General features: G+C 35.8%; 3 protein-coding genes and 1 long non-coding RNA gene across 4 annotated transcripts; 3 read left to right on the forward strand and 1 right to left on the reverse strand.

Annotated features, from left to right (window-relative positions):
- Nucleotides 1-782: 782 nt before the first annotated feature.
- LOC133032521 (uncharacterized) lies at nucleotides 783-1,642 on the reverse strand. The gene is made up of 2 exons (XR_009685149.1): nucleotides 1,038-1,642; nucleotides 783-947 (listed from the first exon to the last, which is right to left on the reverse strand). It is a non-coding gene; the product is annotated as an uncharacterized LOC133032521 (long non-coding RNA).
- Nucleotides 1,643-10,678: 9,036 nt separating this feature from the next.
- On the forward strand, nucleotides 10,679-12,933 carry LOC133032484 (uncharacterized). Its single transcript, XM_061106450.1, has 3 exons — nucleotides 10,679-11,487; nucleotides 11,722-12,501; nucleotides 12,581-12,933. Exons 2-3 carry the CDS (start codon nucleotides 11,974-11,976, stop codon nucleotides 12,803-12,805), a joined length of 753 nt encoding a protein of 250 aa, XP_060962433.1. The 5' UTR covers nucleotides 10,679-11,487; nucleotides 11,722-11,973; the 3' UTR covers nucleotides 12,806-12,933.
- Nucleotides 12,934-12,964: 31 nt separating this feature from the next.
- On the forward strand, nucleotides 12,965-13,876 carry LOC133032485 (uncharacterized). The gene is made up of 3 exons (XM_061106451.1): nucleotides 12,965-13,425; nucleotides 13,510-13,594; nucleotides 13,710-13,876. Exons 1-3 carry the CDS (start codon nucleotides 12,989-12,991, stop codon nucleotides 13,809-13,811), a joined length of 624 nt encoding a protein of 207 aa, XP_060962434.1. The 5' UTR covers nucleotides 12,965-12,988; the 3' UTR covers nucleotides 13,812-13,876.
- Nucleotides 13,877-14,122: 246 nt separating this feature from the next.
- On the forward strand, nucleotides 14,123-15,231 carry LOC133032486 (uncharacterized). The gene is made up of 2 exons (XM_061106452.1): nucleotides 14,123-14,251; nucleotides 14,334-15,231. The coding sequence occupies exons 1-2, from the start codon at nucleotides 14,168-14,170 to the stop codon at nucleotides 14,517-14,519; spliced, it is 270 nt and encodes an 89-aa protein (XP_060962435.1). The 5' UTR covers nucleotides 14,123-14,167; the 3' UTR covers nucleotides 14,520-15,231.
- Nucleotides 15,232-21,426: the final 6,195 nt, after the last annotated feature.

The following is a 21,426-nucleotide window of genomic DNA, read 5'->3' on the forward strand; positions in this document are numbered from 1 at the left end:
CAATGATATAATATATATATATTTTTTATATTATTGTTGGCACTCTTATTTAAAAAAAATACTCCAATGGTATAGTATATTTTAAAAATGCTATAATTATGATCACACATTATTATATACATATAAATCTTTTTATTTATTAAACTATTATATATATTTCACCTTTAATTTTTATTTAAAAAAAAAACATAGCATCAATATCATTGTGTGGCATCAATACAAATTTCAAGAATAACATTCTTTTATCACCAATAGTAAATCATCTCTATATTTTGCAACATAAGTTTTACTTTTCTCTCCAAAGTTTTTTTCCCTCACTTTTTTTTTTCCTACCAAACATATAGGGTTACACTATATTTGATAAGAGTGTTCATTCGATCTAATCTGTATTATTTTTGTCATATTGCATCCGATCCGCACTAAGTATAAATTTCGTATTTTAGACCTTATCTAATTCTCATAAGGGATAATTGCGGCAAAAGTCCCCACAAACTTGAGGTTGATGCCGATTAGTCCTCAACCTCAAAAATTGGCGGTGAAAATACCTAAGGTCCCAATTTTTGTTTGTCCATTGGTCCTTTTTCTAACGGATCCGTTAAATCCAAATAAAGTGCCACGTGTCAATTTTTTATTGGTCCAAATAATAATTTTAATTAAAAAAATTTAAAATAAAATAAAAAACTAAAAAATATATTTTAAAATTATAAATTTATTTTATTTTATTATACATATTATCAGGGGATCTATTTTGTGCATCTAACCCTAAATTTAAATCTAAAATGAACATTCAAATTACTATGTTACTTGTATTTCATTTTTTTCATACTACAAAATTTTGTTTTAAGAAGTAATTATGCAGCTTGGACATGAAACTACATACTTCCACCAGGCTTGTTTACAAACAGCCGAGCCTTAGCAGCAGCTACTTCTGCTATACCAGCATGCATCTAAAAATCAAAACAAAATATCATGAACAAAAGCTTTATCATAGCTGTCTTTTTCTCCAATAAATACATTATGGAAAAAATATCCATCACCATGTGAAACTCTCTCTGCCGCTCTCTCTCTGTGCCTTCAAAAAAAGAAACAACCCATCACCATGTTCATCAAAGCTTGAGCAGAGATGCGAAGGAGAGAACTTCGTGAGAGAGAGAGGAAACAACCAGATCTAGGCCCATGAACGTCAAGATCCAGGAGAGAGAAGCGGATCGAGGCTCGAGGTCCTGCCTTCAGGAGGTTTCAAAGTGTGAGGGGGTCGTTCATCGGCTTGGGCGTTCGACGACTCTCTCGACCAGATCTGAGGGAGTTTGACGTCGGAGTAGGCTCGTTTCAAGTGAACAGATACCAGATCTGAGGAGGAGAAGAAAAAAAATAAACTGATTCAGAAGTGATTGAAGAAAAAAAATTATTTTTAAGTTTATTAATTTTTATTCAATCAGTTTAATAACTAGATTGATTTTTTTTATTAATTTTAAGTGCCTCTGCAAAAACAATATGGTAGAAGAAGGAGAAGAGACGGTGAGGGAGAGAGAGAAAGATTTAGAATTTTTTGTTTTTGTTTTATTTAATGAATCAGATTTTTTATTAAAATAATTTTTTATTTTAAATAATTATATGTTTTATAATTTTTAATTATAATTATATGTGTACCAATAAACTCTCAACACGTGGTTTTTTTGTCAGCATTTAACAGTGTTGTTAAATTGGGTATGAACGGACAAACAAAAATAGGGACCTTAGGTATTTTCACCGCCAATTTTTGAGGTTGAGGACTAATCGGCATCAACCTCAAGTTTTTGGGGACTTTTGCCGCAATTATCCCTTCTCATAATAACTTAAATCCAATCCAATTTGAAAAAGTAGAGATCGAATCGGTTACTTTAGAGAAAGTAAAGATCCAATTTAATATTGAGTTATTTAATATATATTAAAAGTATTTTTTTTTTTATATAAAACTAATAAAAAAAGAACAAATGATTGTTGTTTTATGTTTCCAACAATAAATTAAAATAAAAAAAATAATAAATTCAAAAGAAGAAGAAAATAATTGTATGTATAAAGAAATATTTAATTTTATTTTAGATTGTATTTTTCTTATAAATAAGAATAAAATATATTTGATATACTAAGTTTTAAAATATATTTGTATTATATAAATTAGATTTTTAAATTAAATTATTAATTGCATATATAAATATGTGTGGATTAAATTAGATTGGTTACTTTTATATGTTAATCAATATCTAATTTGTACAAGTGCAAATTTTAAATATTTTAACCGATTCAATGTGAATATCCATACTTTGCAGATTGAATTGAATTATTTATTTTATGAAGACTCTTAATATTTAGTAAGAAAGAGAGATAGATTGATAGAGAGGGGTGGAGGGAGAGAGAATAGAATAGAGAGGTAAAATTTATTGTTTAGTAAAAGGGAGAAAGAGAAGGATAGGAGAGTTAGAGGGACTTCAATCTCTAAATCCCAAAATATCTAATCTCTCCATTTTGAAGGATTTTAGATAAAGATAAAATAAGTATACTAAAATTACCCTTTAAAATGAACAAATATTTATGCTAAAAACAATATTATGATAATTTTAATAACTAATTTTATCTCTATTCTATTAATTCAAAAAAAAAAAAAATCTCTCTATTCTTAAATTTTATTCATAATATCAAACAATAGAAAGAGAATTATTATACTTTAATCCTTTCTAAATTCTCCTTCCATTTTACTCTCTTTCTAATTTTTTTTTTCTTTTGCCTCCATCGGTATATGTTTGGTAAGAACGAGGAAAGGAGTTGATCAATTCATTCGTTTGGTAATTACTAATTACTAATGAGATTGAATGAAGAAAAATAAATTGGAGAAAATAGTAAATCTATTGTACCCTTTAAAATATTATTTAAAAATGACTGTCACATATATAATATAATTTTGTAAGTACATACTTATCTATTCTTACATCACTTTATTCTTTCTTCCTACCAACCAATATAACAAAATTTACTCTTAGGGGGTCTTATATTCCTGCTAACTTATGGTTCTTATTGTTGAAGGACCTTCATTAATAAAGACTTTATTTTTCAAAAAAAAAAATATATATATATATATATATATAACAAAATTTCCTACACTTTATCCTTATTTTATATTTTCCATCCTATGTTAATTTTTTATCTATCTTTCTCTACTTTCTATCAATACTATAAATAAATACTACTTTATTATTCATATAATTAATATAAAATCACACATTTTAATTTAATAAATAATAATAAAGATTTTAATTAATAAATAATAATAATACATTATTAATTATTTATATAAAAAAAATTACTATTTACAGTCTTAGCTAATAGCAATTTTTTTAAAAAAATTTCATTTATTATTCTTAAAAAAAACTTATTACAAAAAATACCTTCCTAATTATTTTATACAATTTTATCCTAATAATTCCTCACTTTACTCAAAAAAAACCCTTCCTATTTATTTTATGTCAAAAATTGAAAAACCCTAATCAACTTATCTCTCTCTTCCTTTCCCTTCTCATCAGTCCAAAAGAACAGCACTCCTCCTCCCCCATCTCTCTACCTCCCTCCTACAGAACGCCCAAAGCTGCCCAAAGCCACTGTCCTCCTCCTCCCCCAAAGTCGTCGCTCTCCGATCTACCTACCTCTCATCCTCCGCCCAATGACCTTGAGACAACCAAAGTTCTTCAGGCCTCTCTTGACAATTTTCTTTGCAAAGATGAATTATTTTGGAAGCAAAGATCAAGAACTGATTGGCTTAAAGTTGGGAATAAAAATACTAAATTTTTTCACCACAAGACTTTAGCTAGGAGAAAAAACAATTTCATTAGGTCCATTACCCTTGAGGATGGTACTGTGTTCAGGAGAACTTCAACTATTGTCTCTCATTTTGTTAACTTTTATAACTCTTTATTTGCCTCTCAAGGCAGTGACCATGTGGCTATCTCTAATATCCTTGCTGGAGTCAATGATCGCGCTTCCCTTCTTGAAAGCTTTTTCACTAAGGATGACATTAGAGAGGCTTTATTTCAACTTTATAGTGACAAGGCCGCAGGCCTAGATGGTCTTAATGCCTTCTTCTACCAAAAAAACTAGTCCACGCTTGGGGCTGATTTTTGTGATGATGTCTTGTCCATTCTGAATGATAACCTGAATATCTCTCTTATTAATAATATTGTTATTGTTCTTATCCCCAAGAAAAAGAATACCTCTCGAGTTAGGGACTTTATACCCATCAGTCTTTGCTCCACTATTTACAAAGTGGTTTGCTAAAAGTTTTAGCCAATAGAATAAAACTTGTCCTAAATTCTATTATCTCTAACAACCAAAGCGCTTTCCTTTCTGATAGACTCATCTTTGACAATATTTTTATTGCCAATGAAATTGTCAATGCCATTAACTGTATAAAGAAAGGTAAAGTGGATTGGGCAGCCTTAAAACTTGACATAGAGAAGGCTTTCGATAGAATTGAATGGAGCTTTATCGAAGCCATTCTCAAGAATATTGGCTTCCCCTTGAGATTTGTGTCCATTGTGCTTAATTGTATATCCTATATCTCTTTTAAAATCCTATTGAATGGTTGTCTTTTTGAAATTTTTGAGTTTCAGCCCTACTAAAGGGATTAGGTAAGGGGACCCTGTGTCCCCTTATTTGTTCCTTCTGGTGGCTGAGGGGATTTCTTCTACCATTCGAATTAAAGAGGCCACTAGAGAGTTCTCTGGTCTTGCTATTTGCAGAAATGCCTCAATTATTTCTCATCTAATGTTTGTTGATGTGAGCATCTTGTTTTGTCCAGGTAGTGTGAACTTTAACTCTGCTATCAGTAGTATCTTGAGCACCTATGTTAGTTTGTGAACTTAGCCAAATCCTTGATCTTGTTCTCCCCTAATACTAACCCAGAGGATAAAGAGACTTTTTGTGACCAACTAGGGCTATCTAATGAAGGATTTATTAGCAAATATTTAGGGGTTCCCAATGGACTGGTAGGGTTAATAACTCGGTATTCTATTACCTAGTTGAAAGTCTCTTCTAAGATGAATGTATGGAATGTTAAGTTTTTTTCCAGAGCTAGCAAAGAAACTCTTATCAAAGCTGTGATCCAAGCTGTACCTTCGTATACCATGTCTTGCTTCAAACTGCCCATGAGTATTGTAAGCAACTTCAAAGACTTATTGCAAATTTTTGGTGAGGGTCTTCTAATAACATTAAGAAATTTCATTGGAAAAAGTGGCCTAGCTTATGTGCTTTGAAATTTTATGGGGGATTGAGGTTCAGATCTATAATATACCATAACTAAGCTCTTCTTGCTAACCAAGCATGGAGAGTTTGGACTAATCCTACATCCTTTCTTTATTAGTTGTTAAAAGCTAGGTATTTCAAGTATAATGACTTTCTTAATGCTCTTAAGGGACATTTCCCCTCTATGACTTGGAGAAGTATTCCTTGGGGCAGATAACTTCTTTTGAAAGGTTTGGTTTAGACAGTAGGAAGTGGGAAATCCATCTCCTTAGTTGATACTAGGACTGAATATTTTGAGCGGCTTCGACCCGAATTCGAGCAAGCTGCCCGAACCCGAACCGGTGAACCCGCATTTTTTTTTTAAAAAAATGTTAAGGCAGGTCGGGTTCAACCTGGTACCCTTCGGACGGGTTCGCGGGTTGAGTTTTTAGGGGTACCGGGTTTCGGGTTGAACCCGCCAACCCGCAATTTAAATATATTATATATATTTTTATTTTTTATTACAGTTTATATACATATATATATATATTAAATTATTAATTAAAAAATTTTTTAAAAAAAAACCCTAAAAGATTTTTACATTTCAGCACTCATTGAACACCACAAAAACAAATAGCTATTCTTTCAATATCTTTCACTGAAAAAATGACCTCTCAATTCAATTAATGCATTATTATTATATACAAAATGTAATATAAGAGAAATTAGATGAGAAGCTAAGTAAGCATATGATGAAATCATTCAATTTGTTTGTTCATTCATTCCAATGACTTGAAAAGCCTAAACAATGTTGCTGCTTCTCTAATCCTCGAGAACTCGATACAAAATGCTTGAACTTCGATGAACAGATCCTTAACTGTAACCATACATCATAAACAAACAAAATTATTACCAATCTAATCATTTCCAATAGTATTATTATACCAAAATAAAACTCACCATTGATGATATTATTTCTGATTAGGCTCTGCAAAAAAATGCATACGAGCCTCACAAGTCTGTTTTGCATGTATTTGTCTTGATATCCACAAAAAAGCATATAACATATGATATAATAACAAAACCATGACAACATTACTACATGCATGAGTACCTACAAATATTTTGGATTCTTCCTCACATCTTAGCATTCAAACATTACGAAAACAAACACAAGGGCATGAGTGAAGTACCTTGATGTTCTCACAGACACAGAATGATATACATTTAGTTATGTACATCCAAATAAACTCAGAAGGATGATATACAGTTAGTTATGTACATTAATATCGACTTTGGATTTTATGAACTTTATGGACTATGGATATGGATGTATTTTAAAATATTTTAATTTTCACTTTTATCATGATTCATGAACATGAAGATGAAGTTTGATTTGATGAACAAGTTATTTGTTTGTTGGTTGGATTGATTAATGCTTCTTTTCTTCAATAATAGATTTGATGAACAAATTGTTATATTATATATGTTTAATTTAATAAATAAATAAGATAAAAGAAATAATTATTTGAATAAAAAATTAATTTTTTTTAAAGAGTTGACCGGGTTAACCCGCCAACCCAGTCAACCTGGCCAACCGAAACCCGCCAACCCGTGACCCTCCAACCCACCAACCTGCCAACCCGTGCCCTATTCGGGTCCGGGTTCGATTTTATTTTTTTGAACCCGAAACCCGCGAACCCGAAACTCGGTAAACCCACCCGATGTTCAGCCCTAGTTGATACTGGGTAGATTCTAGGTTTAAACTCTCTTTCTTTACCTTATGATTCTCCTATCATTAATAATGTCTCCTTTTTTATTGATGAGGAAGGAAGTTAGAACCGTAGTAAACTTAATCATTACCTTTCTTCCTATAAAGTAGATGGTGTACTCTCGATTCACATTGATCCTTTGAGGGAGGACTGCCTCATTTGGGGGTATCACCCCTTTGGTAATTTTACTGTCAACTCAATTTATCACCTTGCTAACTGGGTCTCTGTTTTGGGCTCTCCTTCCTCTCCTGTGCATGACTATTTAAAGCCTTAGTCGAAGCCAGTTTGGACCAATAAAATCCCTCCTAAAATAAAGCACTTCATCTGGAAGGCTTTTAATCATGTCATGCCATTTGCTCTCAATTTGTTTAGGAGGGGAGTTCTTGACAATCCTAATTGTTCCTTCTCCAGAAGAAAAGATGAGATTGTGTCTCATGCCCTATTAGGCTATTCCAGAGATAAATCTGTGTGGAAAAAAACTTCCTTTTACTAATTTTACACTACAAATAAACATTGTGACATTAAAGAATATCTTCTCAGGAGCTTTGAGTCTTTTAGTGGGGATGAATTTATTTTGTTCCTTGGCATTAACTGGATGATATGGTCTCAAAGGAATGCCTTCCTTTTAGTAAGAAAACTAACCCTTGTGCAAATGTAGAAGATCTTGTTAAAACTTTTTTGCAGGAATACAAGGATGCTCAATCTGTTCAATTCAATAGCACACTCAAAACAAGGATTGCAACTGTATAAACTAATAGGAATACTTTAGCTAGAAATTCTCCAGCTCCTCCTCAACTTCATCTTGGTGCCTTAAAATTGAATATTGATGTTGCTCTTAATGTTTGCAGCCACTGTACAGGTCTTGGTGCTGGTGTTAAGAATTGGGAAAACCACATTATAGGAGGTTTCTCTGCTCCTAAGGTTGGAAGCTCCTCTCCTCTGTTTGCTGAAGCACTCTCCTTCATGCGCTTCAATGGTGCTCATCTATTAGATTGCCCCTCACTCATATAAAGACAAACTGTCTTCAATTAGTCTTGAAGATCAATCATAAATGGAAGAATCGTTTCGCTGTCTCTCGTTTCATTACAAAGATTATTAACTCTTTATCAACTTTTCTTAATGTATTTCTGTACATGTTTCTAGAAATGACAACTGTCCAATCTATAATCTAGCTAGAGATGCGTTACGACTAGATAAAGAGTTGGTTTGGGGAGCTTAGCTCTCATTCTCTCGTTGTAATTGTAACCTTTATATTTCTCTTTCAATTTCCTCTAGTTGCAATTACATTTAAAAAAACTTATAGAATTAATTAATAAATTTTGGCACAGAAAATTCATCAGGCAAGAATTTTCTCTCGTAAACATTTCAGTCACTATTGCGACGATAAGTCGTCGCTATAGAGGAAGATATTTTAGAGGCATAGGTTTATCGTCGAACTCTACTGTAATGAGCTAGCATCTATTGCAATGACTAATCATCACAATAACAGGGTTTCAAAAATTGGAAAAAAAGAATACTAAGTGCTCGGAATAAATTTCATATCAATAACTTGTATTTGAGATCATCACTTTGTCGTAACAATTGGTGTCTTCGCAATAAATGTCTTTTCTTGTAGTGGCAAATTCCCACTATTACATTGATAAGATCTACAAAATAAAAAGAAAGAAATTAGTAGGGTATATATAGATCTTTCAAGTTCGTACGAACTCTTTTTAAAGGTGATATAATAGAATAAATATGAGTAGCAGTATTTGGAGACTAATACTATATATTTATAGGGACCGGATTTCGTCCCGTTACTGTACGGACACGGATTTCAATCCGTGATGTACTGTAACCGTTTGATGGGTAGTTAATTTGATCCAACGGTTGGGGTTCATGTAGGGGTTCATGTAGGGGTAATTAGGTATGAAAAAATGGCTACCGGTTACTTTTTTTGAAATTTAAATTTATTAAAAATGGAAAAGTGAAAAGTGACATCCATCCATCAATCAAGTCTAATCAACCGTCGTACTCCTCCACTCCTCCACTTCTTCACTTTCATTTTCTTTTATTGTTCTATTTGTCATTCGTTTTTCCATTTTCATCTCTGCTAGGGCAAAGTTCTTCCTCTTCCATTTTCTTTTCATTTTCCATTTTGTTTTTCCATTTTCTATTTTCGTTTGAGGTAGTAAAACCCATATTGTACATTGTGGTGACTGTGGTGTACATTACTCGAAGTGCCATTGTTGGAGTTGTTAGAGGGGGGTGTCGACGGTGAGTTATACATTACTCCGTTCTACTTTACATACATTTTCTTATTGACAGAAAAAAAATATATTTTTGAAGGGAATGTGGTGTTTTTCCATTTTCGTGTACTTAATAGTTTCATTTTGTCTCAGGTGTGGAGGGTGAGGTGGTGAAGGGAGTTTGCATATCTTTGTCGAGGTATTTCTTTGTCTCTCTCTCTCTCTCTTTGTCTCTGGTTCTGTGTTTAAGGGAGTTTGCATTTCTTTCTCTGTCTCCCCCCGTGCATGTGTTGTGGTTCTTAGTGTGGAATGTACTGTGTGTTATGAGTTTTTTGTTTTAGTTATTTATGAATATGTGATTTGGTATTTTGATTAAGTTTGTTGCAATAAAGAGTTGCATTGTTTAAATTGAATTAGTTGCATTGTACTATAATTTAGGGGTTTTGATTTGGGTATTTTGATGTATGTATTTTTGGAATGTGTTAGTTGATTTGGTTGGATTTTAAATATTTGGGGATTGGATAAATGGAGATTTTTTGAGCAATATGACAAAACTCATTTCAATTTAAAAATCTGAACCCAATAAAATAAAAATAGTTGTATTGTTATTATTATTATGGCCTTATGTATAGGTATTAGAGAAAAAGATGTTATCTTTTTCAGTTATGTGTACGGTGAAGACTAAAGATATAAATGTATCATATGTTTTTGAGCAACACCCCAAAAATATAATTCACAAGTTCTATAATATTAGGTTGGATATTGTTTTAGTGATCTTATCATTATGTAACTGATTTTGCTTTCTTTCTTATTTTTGGGATAAAATATGAAACATCAAGTATTTGTAAGTATGGTACCAATTTTAGAGGCACTAAACTTATTGGTAATGAGCATAATGTCATACAATTTAAATATCCTAATAGAAATAGGAGATATTATCAAACCAAACAAGTTGTGTATTGAATTAAAAACTTAACACAGATAAATTAGGAGTACTATTAAAAATTCGGATAAGAATAATTTTAAAAAATATATGTTTTAAATTTTGTATAGATATTTGTACTACAGAAAATAAAATTTTCGTACATTTTTGAGACCTTATGAAATTAAAACCCTTTCGAAATTTTTTCACTCATGCAGATAGAATTCATCTTATAAAATAGTATCAAAAGAAAGCTATTTTGTAAAGTAATATAGAAGTGGACAAGGTTTAGAAGTCCCATTTTGCAACCCGATCAAAGCTTAATGTTCATACTTGAGGAAGTGTAATAAGACATTAGTAAGTACTCTAGTTAGCAAGTAAAACATTAGTTGCATTCTCCTTTGAAGAATTATGGAGTTTTTGACTATGTTAGGTATAGGGAAAAAATGTGGAAGGGATAGAAAATAAGTTTAAAAAATTGTTGTAGATCCTTATTATTTATTCTTCTCAGTGTATATTTTCATGTTCCTTCTGCATCTACACTGAGATGCCTATTTACCCTTGAACCTTTATACTACAATAAAATCTTAATATAATTGTTTCTATATTTTATATTACATATGTTGGCATCATTGTATGTTAAAAGTGAATACTGTATAACTGACTTTGCTGGGATGGTATTGTAATAGTAAATTATCTTAGGAAAATATGATAACTTGGAAGCAAAGGGAGACTATTTTGCAACAAGATGAGTGATTTTTATTGTTATTATTACTTGTTTATTTTATTAATTGTTTGTGAACTGCTGTACTTTGCGGTTTTTTTGTTCCAATCAGTAACTGGAGTTGTTGGTTTGGTACAACCCACTCGATTTTGGGAAATTGACATTGCTTTTAATTGAATTTTAATCTTATTTCAATTTTCCTTTTGGGAAATTAGAATTATAACAAAACTAACAATTTACAGAATCCATTATTTAGGCATATTGGTACATTGTACTTAACAGTTTCCATGTAATACATATTATGAAATTATGTTATATGGGAAGAGATGCTTACCTGTTATTGTACACATATAGAAAATTAAGTGTCGGGATGTCATGAATACACTGAAATGTTAGACAATTGCATGAATTATTCAAAGTCTTTGTCTTCCAATATTTTAGTGTTTTGAATGTTTGTTAATTTAAGTTATTTTGTCTTGTGTAATAGGTTTATAAAATGGTATATAAACGGAAGAGGGGGGCTGCTGCAGACAAAAAGGATGCAGCAGAGATAAAGAAGAAGGATCCGAAGGAAGCTTGGGCGAAGTACTAGTGAGTTATTTGTGGCAGTTATTTTAGTGGTAATATTTTTTGGTTTTGAAAATAATATTTATAATTCCATTCCTTTATTTAATTGATGCAGCCAAGCCAATTTCTATGCTTATGCTGATGCACACAAAGAAAAACTTAAAGCAGATGTGAGTGACTTGGACTGTGTTATGGATCTTTTATTTTTTATCTTTGATTTAGCGTACTTTTGTTAATAATCGAGTCTTAATATTGCAGGTGCTTCGTAGTTTTAAGGAGCAATTCAAGCTTCTTAGCGATGAAGAGATTGACAATTGGGCTTCATACGAAGTCGAGGCTTCCCCCTCCAAGGTTGGTGGTAGAGGGAAAGGGAAGAAGGTGAAGGAGACATTATCTGCTGAGCCAGGGATTGACAACAACGAAGGTGTGGGGGACGTTCAAGTTTCTGGCCGTTGCTCATTCGAGCGTTTGGGGAGAATAGTCCCACTGCTCAACGAGGCTCAAAAAGAAATGGTGAGAAATGCCGGTTTCTCAACATTTTTAAGGGAGGATGCCCCGTACATAGACGCTAAGATAGTTAGTTGGCTGATCGATCACGTGGATCCAACCACTTCTCGGCTGGAGATATTTGGAAGAACGATCCAACTATCCTCCAAGCTGTTTGAGGATGTCATGGGAATCCGGGATGGCGGAGAACCCGTGGCAACCGAAAGTGAGCGTGACCTGGTTGAGTTTGACCTCCTCTTTAAGGTCAAGGACTGTAGGTATTCCCTGACTTTGCTGGAGAATGAGCTCAAGGAAACCAGCGACAGTGACTACCTGTTTCTCATTAAGTTTCTCCTTGTCTGTATTGGAACTGTGTTGCTGCCGAAGAATGGTACCGAGGTCAGCACTAGCTACATGCATTCTTTAGTTGACACAAGGTCAATTAAGAAGAAGAATTGGGCGACTGCCGGATTTCGATATCTAATGAGCTCTCTACACCGGTACAAGACGAAGAACACCAAAAATGTCTCCGGTTGCACGATATTTTTACAGGTAAGTTTTCGAATTATTGTGATGGTAGTAATTTTTTTCTGCTGTGGTAATATATGTATGCACTTTTGTTTGGTGGCAGCTTGTATATTTGACGCACGTAGACTGGACTGCTACTCACGTGGACCGGACTGTGGCTCCAATTGACTTTTGGACCACAAAACACTGCAAGTCAGTGTACAAGTGGATTCGAGACCACGGTGGTCACACAAGTGGAAAGGTACATTTAGTACTTCAATTTTCTGATGCGTTAGAATTTTATTTGAGAGATATGCTAACTAGTTTTTTTGGTGTACTGAGCAGGTGAAATTGACTAACACGTATGTGTTATTGCCAAGTTTTGAATCCGCTGCAGTTGGGCAACCCACAAATGACGCAATATACAAAGCTGTGTGTGAGTTGAAAGATGAGGTCTTCCGGCTTGATTTGAAGGTGAGCAGCGCAAAGAGTCATTGCGAAGGTACTCTCCACTTACCTTGGGAAGGGGACTATGAAAGAAGTGTTGGAGATACCTGAGACGAGCAAAGTTCAGCGCTCGCTTTCGTTCAACGGGGAGACCGAGAAGAAGGATGACGTGGGTGTCGAGGAAAAGGATGGTGAAGGGACGAAGGATCAATTGGAAGAGGATGTTGATGATGTAGAGAGTGTCCCTTCACTTAATCTATCAGAAGAGAAGGTCGTTGTTCCAACTAAGGTGGTTGTTTCTGATGATTCGTTTGAGGTTATGAACTTTTGGGGAGAAGATCTCCCCGCTATTGTAAAAGAGGAAGTTGAGCAGACCGTGAAGGATGATTTTGATGATGCTGCGTTCGAAAGATTCAAAGAATCTGGAGGGAAGGTGATTGGTCCGTTCACTGTGAAGAAGGGTTACTCAAATCAACAGTACGAGTTGTTCCGTTACATTTTCTCTAGCGCCAATGATCCGAGGTAATCTCATGTGTCATGATTACTGTGTACGTAGTTGATATTAGTACATTCGTTTCGTTGTTGATTATTTGTTTTGTATTTCAGTGAAGTGTTAGCCCATTTTGGGAAGGTTGAGGTCGAGCGGAGGTTTTTCAAATGCATGAAACCGGAGACCGATATATCAAACAGTGTACGTAGAAGTTGGCATTTGGGTGCTTTGAAATTTGTAGTTCATTATTTTAGTTAATGCCATTTACAAATCGTATGAATGACAACATAACGGATATTGTTTGTGTAAATGTCAGGTCATTGATTGCTTTGCTCAAATCATGAATTTTCGAGAGAAGAAGCGCAACGGCATTGGAAGAAAGAGAACTTGGTTTATGCCCACCAGAATTTCGGTATGAAATTTGATATTTAAAAGTGGACATGAATCTTTTGTATTTGTGCTGTAAACTTTGTTAAATCTATGTTTTTATTTAAAATGTAATCTATCATGTGTGCTTATTGTGCAGAGCGAGTTACTTGGAAGAACGATGACTGTGGAGAGGATGGCGAAGGAGCAAGAGTGGTCCACTCTTTATTACGATGCAGATTTGAGTTTATGTCACACTGTAATTTGCATTTTCTTGAAACTTTTGTGTTGAATCAAATGTGTGTAGTTTAATTTTCCAATGACGTTGTTTGTTTTACTTTGTCGCAGATGGTGGTACCGCTACTGGATACCGAGAGTGCTCCGCACTGGTTTGCGGCGAATGTGAGCATGGTTAATACAACAGTGGAAATTAGGGACTCGTTGTCTTCTGCAATGCATAAGAGGTCACGTCGGAGCACCTGCGTAGAGATGGTATGCACGTGTGTACACGGTTTGCCGTTTTATTAGTGTAATTGCACTAATCTCAACTGTGATTGTTTTAATTTTTTTGCAGCTCCAGACTTTGGACCAATTGTTTGCCCCTGTCAAGCCAGGAGACCTGAATTTCAGCGAGTTTGTAATTATTTCTTCAAGCAAGGACTACCCACAACAACAAAATGGCCACGATTGTGGAATGTTTGTAATGAAGTACATGGAATCACTATTCGAGGAAAATGAAATATTGGAAGAGGTAATGTAATGTTGATTTCTTTAGTTTAAGTTTTCATCCAGTTAACTAACTGTTTATATTGTGAAAATTGAGTTGTCAATCTATTTTTTGATGGATTTGTTTCTATGGATTTGGTTGTCATGTGTATTACTGAATTGGTTTCCTAATGTACAATGCAGTTTGATCCTATTGAAGCCAGACTGGATTGTGTTGGGAAAATTATCACCCACGAGAGTAACAAGGCTAAACATGCTGTGATGGAGGGAGTTAAGAAGCAATTTGGATTGAGCAAAACCAAAGTTCTTCCATCAACATCTACAACTATACCATTACGTAGTCCATCAAGGTCTCCTCGAGACCCCCGATTCAGCACAGCGAAGGCCAGGTCCGAAAACATGTGGACTGGCAAGAGCAAGTCCCCGAAAACCCGTCATTCTAAAAGGCTGGCCATAAGTAACAAGTAGTATATTACAATGGTTACAAAAGTTACGTTATTTATATATTTACTATGTTCAGTACAATGGTTACAAAAGTTAGGTTTTAGGTCGTAAATTATATTTAGTGAGTCATGTTATATACTTGCATCATACTACTGTTAGGTGATTTGGAATTGCACTAATGTTGGTGATTTTATAATTTACTATAGGGTAAGAGTTGTGGTAGTTTTTAGAATTTGGTGGAACAGATTATTATTACTGTATGGTCATTATTACTATTATTGTGAATATTATTTCGGTTGTTATATTTTGCCATTACTATTAGGTTTTGGATTTTTTTTTACCATAACAATATGTGAAGTACATTATTCTGAAAATGAAATTAACCAATTTTACATTCTTTTTCGCACTATCTGTTTTAGTCCAATGATGTCCATAGCCAAAATAATAAAAATACTTATACTTATGTACTTTCCCATTATTATTGTGAATATTATTACTGTTGTTATATTTTGCCAGTACTGTTAGGTTTTGGATAGTGAAGTACATTATTTTGAAAATAAAATTGACCAATTTTACTCCAATTATGTCCAAAATAATAAAAATACCTACACTTATGTACATTCCCATTACAGAGATGAAGGCATTAATTCTGGCCTTGGACATAAATTTGGATCAAAAAGAGTAAGTACAGTACAATAATGAGAAATAATAACTCTGTCACACAATTTCCTTTGTAACAATTTTACCACTTCTAAATAATGTAATTAAAGGCTATAAAAAAAAAAAACTGTTTTTCAAAAATGCAGTGTATTGAACATCAAGCTTTACAACAATTATTTGGATACCTCCAACATATTAAAAATTATAAACAATGGTACCAATCTATTCAACATTAAACACATAGTTAAAGTACAGTACAGTAATGAGACATAATAACTCTGGCGTTCACACAATTTCACCATTTCTAAATAATGCAATTAAAAGCTATCAAAATAAATAAAGGTTACTGTTTTTCAAAAATGCAATGTATTGAACATCAACGTTTGAAAATGGTAGCAATCTATTAAACATTAAACTCATAGGTAAGTAAATCATGTAATTTAAAACTTTGAAAAAAAAGTTGAAGTATTTTTAAAATGCAATATAGTGAAACACAACAATATTGACTAAGTTATTATGACACTTTTTGGATTATATTGTGAAAATTACCGATATTTATCTTTAAATCCTAGTATTTCACACTAGATTAATTACTGTACTACGCACATATTGACATTCACAATCAATGACCAAATAGTAATTAAGAAATTTTTAATAGAACCAACTTAAATGCCTACCTTTCCTTTGACAACGTACTTAAAAAACATAAAATAAACATCATACCACATACAATATCTCTAACGAAATAAAAGTTGGCAAATGATGAAAAGGCAAATAAATATAATGAAATATAATTTTTTAATAATGTTTTCATGGTGCATCTTCTCTTTCTCCAAACTCCTTACTTGGTTTCGCAAACCGAGAGTAGTGTCTGCAGGTTTTTTAGGATGAGCTTGATCGATCCAACAAAAGTAATCACATCCTCGACTTTCGTTGTTCTCCTGAATTTAAAATAAGTACATCACCATATTTACAAAGCCTAGTTTAAAATATTATTAAGACGTTCGAAGTCTTACATAGTGCAGACATCCAAAGAAGCGACGACCCGGATTTGCTCTACTGCTAGAAGTCCAAACATAAGCTAGATCACCACAGTAGCAATTGGGGTGTCCCCCAAGTGAATTTTTCCATGAAGGGAAATCCCTCTCGAACCCGTAGGGGTCCTCTCCAGAACCAGCCACCATGTTTTTTTTTAACAAACCAAATTAGGGTGTTAGTGAGGCTTGAAAAGGAGTGTTTCCCTCGACCTTATGGTGGAAATAGGCTTGTGAAAATAAATTTAGGGGGGAAACCGAATTTCTTTGAAAACGTTAGAAAGTATATTAAAATTGGGGAGCATATTTCGTGCTGCCTCTCAAATTTTTGCTTCAAAGTCTTTGGTCCACTATACTTATATACAAAAAAGTAGTGTCAATCACAAGCAGTCCAATCAAATTAAAATAATATTTTATGTCAACTCTATGAACAGTTAAAAGTACAACACATAAATATTTCTCCCCACATGAATAAACCACATATACAGCCGGTTTAGTTTGGTTTAATGGAATTGTATGAACTTTCTTATATTTTATGTTATGTCCAAATACACATGTTGGCCAAAATTAATAAACAGACTATGCAATACTTTTTCTGTATTAATTGAGTTTGCAATTTGTATGTTTATTTCTTTTAATCATATGACAACATGTATGTTAATTATTATAAATGTTGACCATACCGGAGTCCATACTCTCCAAACAAACTCACTGAACCCAGTTCGACCTAGTGTTGGGCCCCGTCAACACATTGGAAAGTAAACATGACTATGTGAATAAAGTTTCCTACATTTATCAGACATAGGGTTTTACTGATATGATAATCTACAACAAGAGTTTACTTGCATTTGGAAAAATGCTATGTTCTTTCCAGAGCATTGGTTAAAGTAAAGCTCAGGTTGGATGCATGGAGTATGCATCGGAAGGGACCGATATTGAACTTTGACTTAGATTTATTAAACTTACCGTAATATCTATTCAAGTTAATATCGCCTAGTTGATCGTAGATCAAATGATCTTAATCCTGATATGATTAGGCTCGATCTCGAGAGGCTATTCGTGTTCTTTGATTTGTTAGTTAAGCCTAGTTTTAGGTGAGGGTGATACGTACATTTTGGGAACACGGTAGTGCAATTGAGTGGGAGCGCTATCATAAACATGGAATCTATAGCTTCTATCTGGCGAATAGTAAGCAAAGGATGATCTCCTTCGAGCTTGACCAAACGAACATAAATGGTGGAGTACTCATTTCACACAAGCTGAAATATCATTTATACGGGGTCAAGTGTTTTAAGGAATACATACATTGTAGGGTGTAACGGTAATTTAATCCCTTTACAGTGTAGATCATTCATATAGAGGATCATTGATCAAATTAGGATTATAACAATGGATAACTAATGATGTGTCTATATGGTGGAACATATAGAGCATTCTATATAACTGAGAGTGCAATTCTAAGTTCTATGCGTGGATTCAACAAAGAATTAATAAGTGAGGCCCAAATCCACTAAGCATGGCCAGCCACTTTTATAGGCAACTTAAACTGATATTTTCATTATTTTAATGCCAAATAATTCAAACCAGTCCCTAGTGGAATGCTATAAATAGATAGTGAAGGCTTCAGGAAATTTACACTTACAATTTTCTACTTTTTCATTCAGAAAAAACTGAGCCTTCTCTCTCCCTATCTTTGGCCGAAAACAGTATGTAGTCAAGTTAGCTTTGGGATACCGGAGTCACTACTCTCCCAACGAACTCACCGAATCCAGTTCGACCTTGGGTTGTACTGAGTGACACTCAACCATTCGTACGACTCACACTGTGACTTGCGGTGTTTACGGGCCCGGTCACACACAGTATGTAGTCAAGTTAGCTTTGGGATACCGGAGTCACTACTCTCCAAACGAACTCACCGAATCCAGTTCGACCTAGGGTTGTACGGAGTGACACTCAATCATTCGTACAACTCACACTGTGACTTGCGGTGTTTACGGGCCCGTTGTGACACAGTATGTAGTCAAGTTAGCTTTGGGGTACCGGAGTCACTACTCTCCCAACGAACTCACCGAATCCAGTTCGACCTTGGGTTGTACTGAGTGACACTCAACCATTCGTACGACTCACAATGTCACTTGCGGTGTTTAAGGGCCCGGTCACACACAGTATGTAGTCAAGTTAGCTTTGGGATACCGGAGTCACTACTCTCCTAACGAACTCACCGAATCCAGTTCGACCTAGGGTTGTACGGAGTGACACTCAATCATTCGTACGACTCACACTGTGACTTGCGGTGTTTACGGGCCCGTTGTGACACAGTATGTAGTCAAGTTAGCTTTGGGGTACCGGAGTCACTACTCTCCCAACGAACTCACCGAATCCAGTTCGACCTTGGGTTGTACTGAGTGACACTCAACCATTCGTACGACTCACACTGTGACTTGCGGTGTTTACGGGCCCGGTCACACACAGTATGTAGTCAAGTTAGCTTTGGGATACCGGAGTCACTACTCTCCTAACGAACTCACCGAATCCAGTTCGACCTAGGGTTGTACGGAGTGACACTCAATCATTCGTACGACTCACACTGTGACTTGCGGTGTTTACGGGCCCGTTGTGACACAGTATGTAGTCAAGTTAGCTTTGGGATACCGGAGTCACTACTCTCCTAACGAACTCACCGAATCCAGTTCGACCTAGGGTTGTACGGAGTGACACTCAATCATTCGTACGACTCACACTGTGACTTGCGGTGTTTACGGGCCCGTTGTGACACAGTATGTAGTCAAGTTAGCTTTGGGATACCGGAGTCACTACTCTCCTAACGAACTCACCGAATCCAGTTCGACCTAGGGTTGTACGGAGTGACACTCAATCATTCGTACGACTCACATTGTGACTTGCGGTGTTTACGGGCCCGTTCACACACAGTATGTAGTCAAGTTAGCTTTGGGATACCGGAGTTACTACTCTCCTAACGAACTCACCGAATCCAGTTCGACCTAGGGTTGTACGGAGTGACACTCAATCATTCGTACGACTCACACTGTGACTTGCGGTGTTTACGGGCCCGTTGTGACACAGTATGTAGTCAAGTTAGCTTTGGGGTACCGGACTCACTACTCTCCCAACGAACTCACCGAATCCAGTTCGACCTAGGGTTGTACGGAGTGACACTCAATCATTCGTACGACTCACACTGTGACTTGCGGTGTTTACGGGCCCGGTGACACACAGTATGTAGTCAAGTTAGCTTTGGGATACCGGAGTCACTACTCTCCCAACGAACTCACCGAATCCAGTTCGACCTTGGGTTGTACTGAGTGACACTCAACCATTCGTACGACTCACAATGTCACTTGCGGTGTTTAAGGGCCCGGTCACACACAGTATGTAGTCAAGTTAGCTTTGGGATACCGGAGTCACTACTCTCCTAACGAACTCACCGAATCCAGTTCGACCTAGGGTTGTACGGAGTGACACTCAATCATTCGTACGACTCACACTGTGACTTGCGGTGTTTACGGGCCCGTTGTGACACAGTATGTAGTCAAGTTAGCTTTGGGGTACCGGAGTCACTACTCTCCCAACGAACTCACCGAATCCAGTTCGACCTTGGGTTGTACTGAGTGACACTCAACCATTCGTACGACTCACACTGTGACTTGCGGTGTTTACGGGCCCGGTCACACACAGTATGTAGTCAAGTTAGCTTTGGGATACCGGAGTCACTACTCTCCTAACGAACTCACCGAATCCAGTTCGACCTAGGGTTGTACGGAGTGACACTCAATCATTCGTACGACTCACACTGTGACTTGCGGTGTTTACGGGCCCGTTGTGACACAGTATGTAGTCAAGTTAGCTTTGGGATACCGGAGTCACTACTCTCCTAACGAACTCACCGAATCCAGTTCGACCTAGGGTTGTACGGAGTGACACTCAATCATTCGTACGACTCACACTGTGACTTGCGGTGTTTACGGGCCCGTTGTGACACAGTATGTAGTCAAGTTAGCTTTGGGATACCGGAGTCACTACTCTCCTAACGAACTCACCGAATCCAGTTCGACCTAGGGTTGTACGGAGTGACACTCAATCATTCGTACGACTCACATTGTGACTTGCGCTGTTTACGGGCCCGTTCACACACAGTATGTAGTCAAGTTAGCTTTGGGATACCGGAGTTACTACTCTCCTAACGAACTCATCGAATCTAGTTCGACCTAGGGTTGTACGGAGTGACACTCAATCATTCGTACGACTCACACTGTGACTTGCGGTGTTTACGGGCCCGTTGTGACACAGTATGTAGTCAAGTTAGCTTTGGGGTACCGGAGTCACTACTCTCCCAACGAACTCACCGAATCCAGTTCGACCTTGAGTTGTACTGAGTGACACTCAACCATTTGTACTACTCACACTGTGACTTCCAGTGTTTACGGGCCCGGTCACACACAATATGTAGTCAAGTTGGCTTTGGGATACCGGAGTCACTACTCTCCTAACGAACTCACCGAATCCAGTTCGACCTAGGGTTGTACGGAGTGACACTCAATCATTCGTACGACTCACACTGTGACTTGCGGTGTTTATGGGCCCGTTGTGACACAGTATGTAGTCAAGTTAGCTTTGGGGTACCGGAGTCACTACTCTCCCAACGAACTCACCGAATCCAGTTCGACCTTGGGTTGTACTGAGTGACACTCAACCATTCGTACGACTCACAATGTCACTTGCGGTGTTTACGGGCCCGGTCACACACAGTATGTAGTCAAGTTAGCTTTGGGGTACCGGACTCAC

The sequence above is a fragment of the Cannabis sativa genome, chromosome X (assembly GCF_029168945.1).
Source record: "Cannabis sativa cultivar Pink pepper isolate KNU-18-1 chromosome X, ASM2916894v1, whole genome shotgun sequence".
NCBI lineage: Eukaryota > Viridiplantae > Streptophyta > Magnoliopsida > Rosales > Cannabaceae > Cannabis > Cannabis sativa.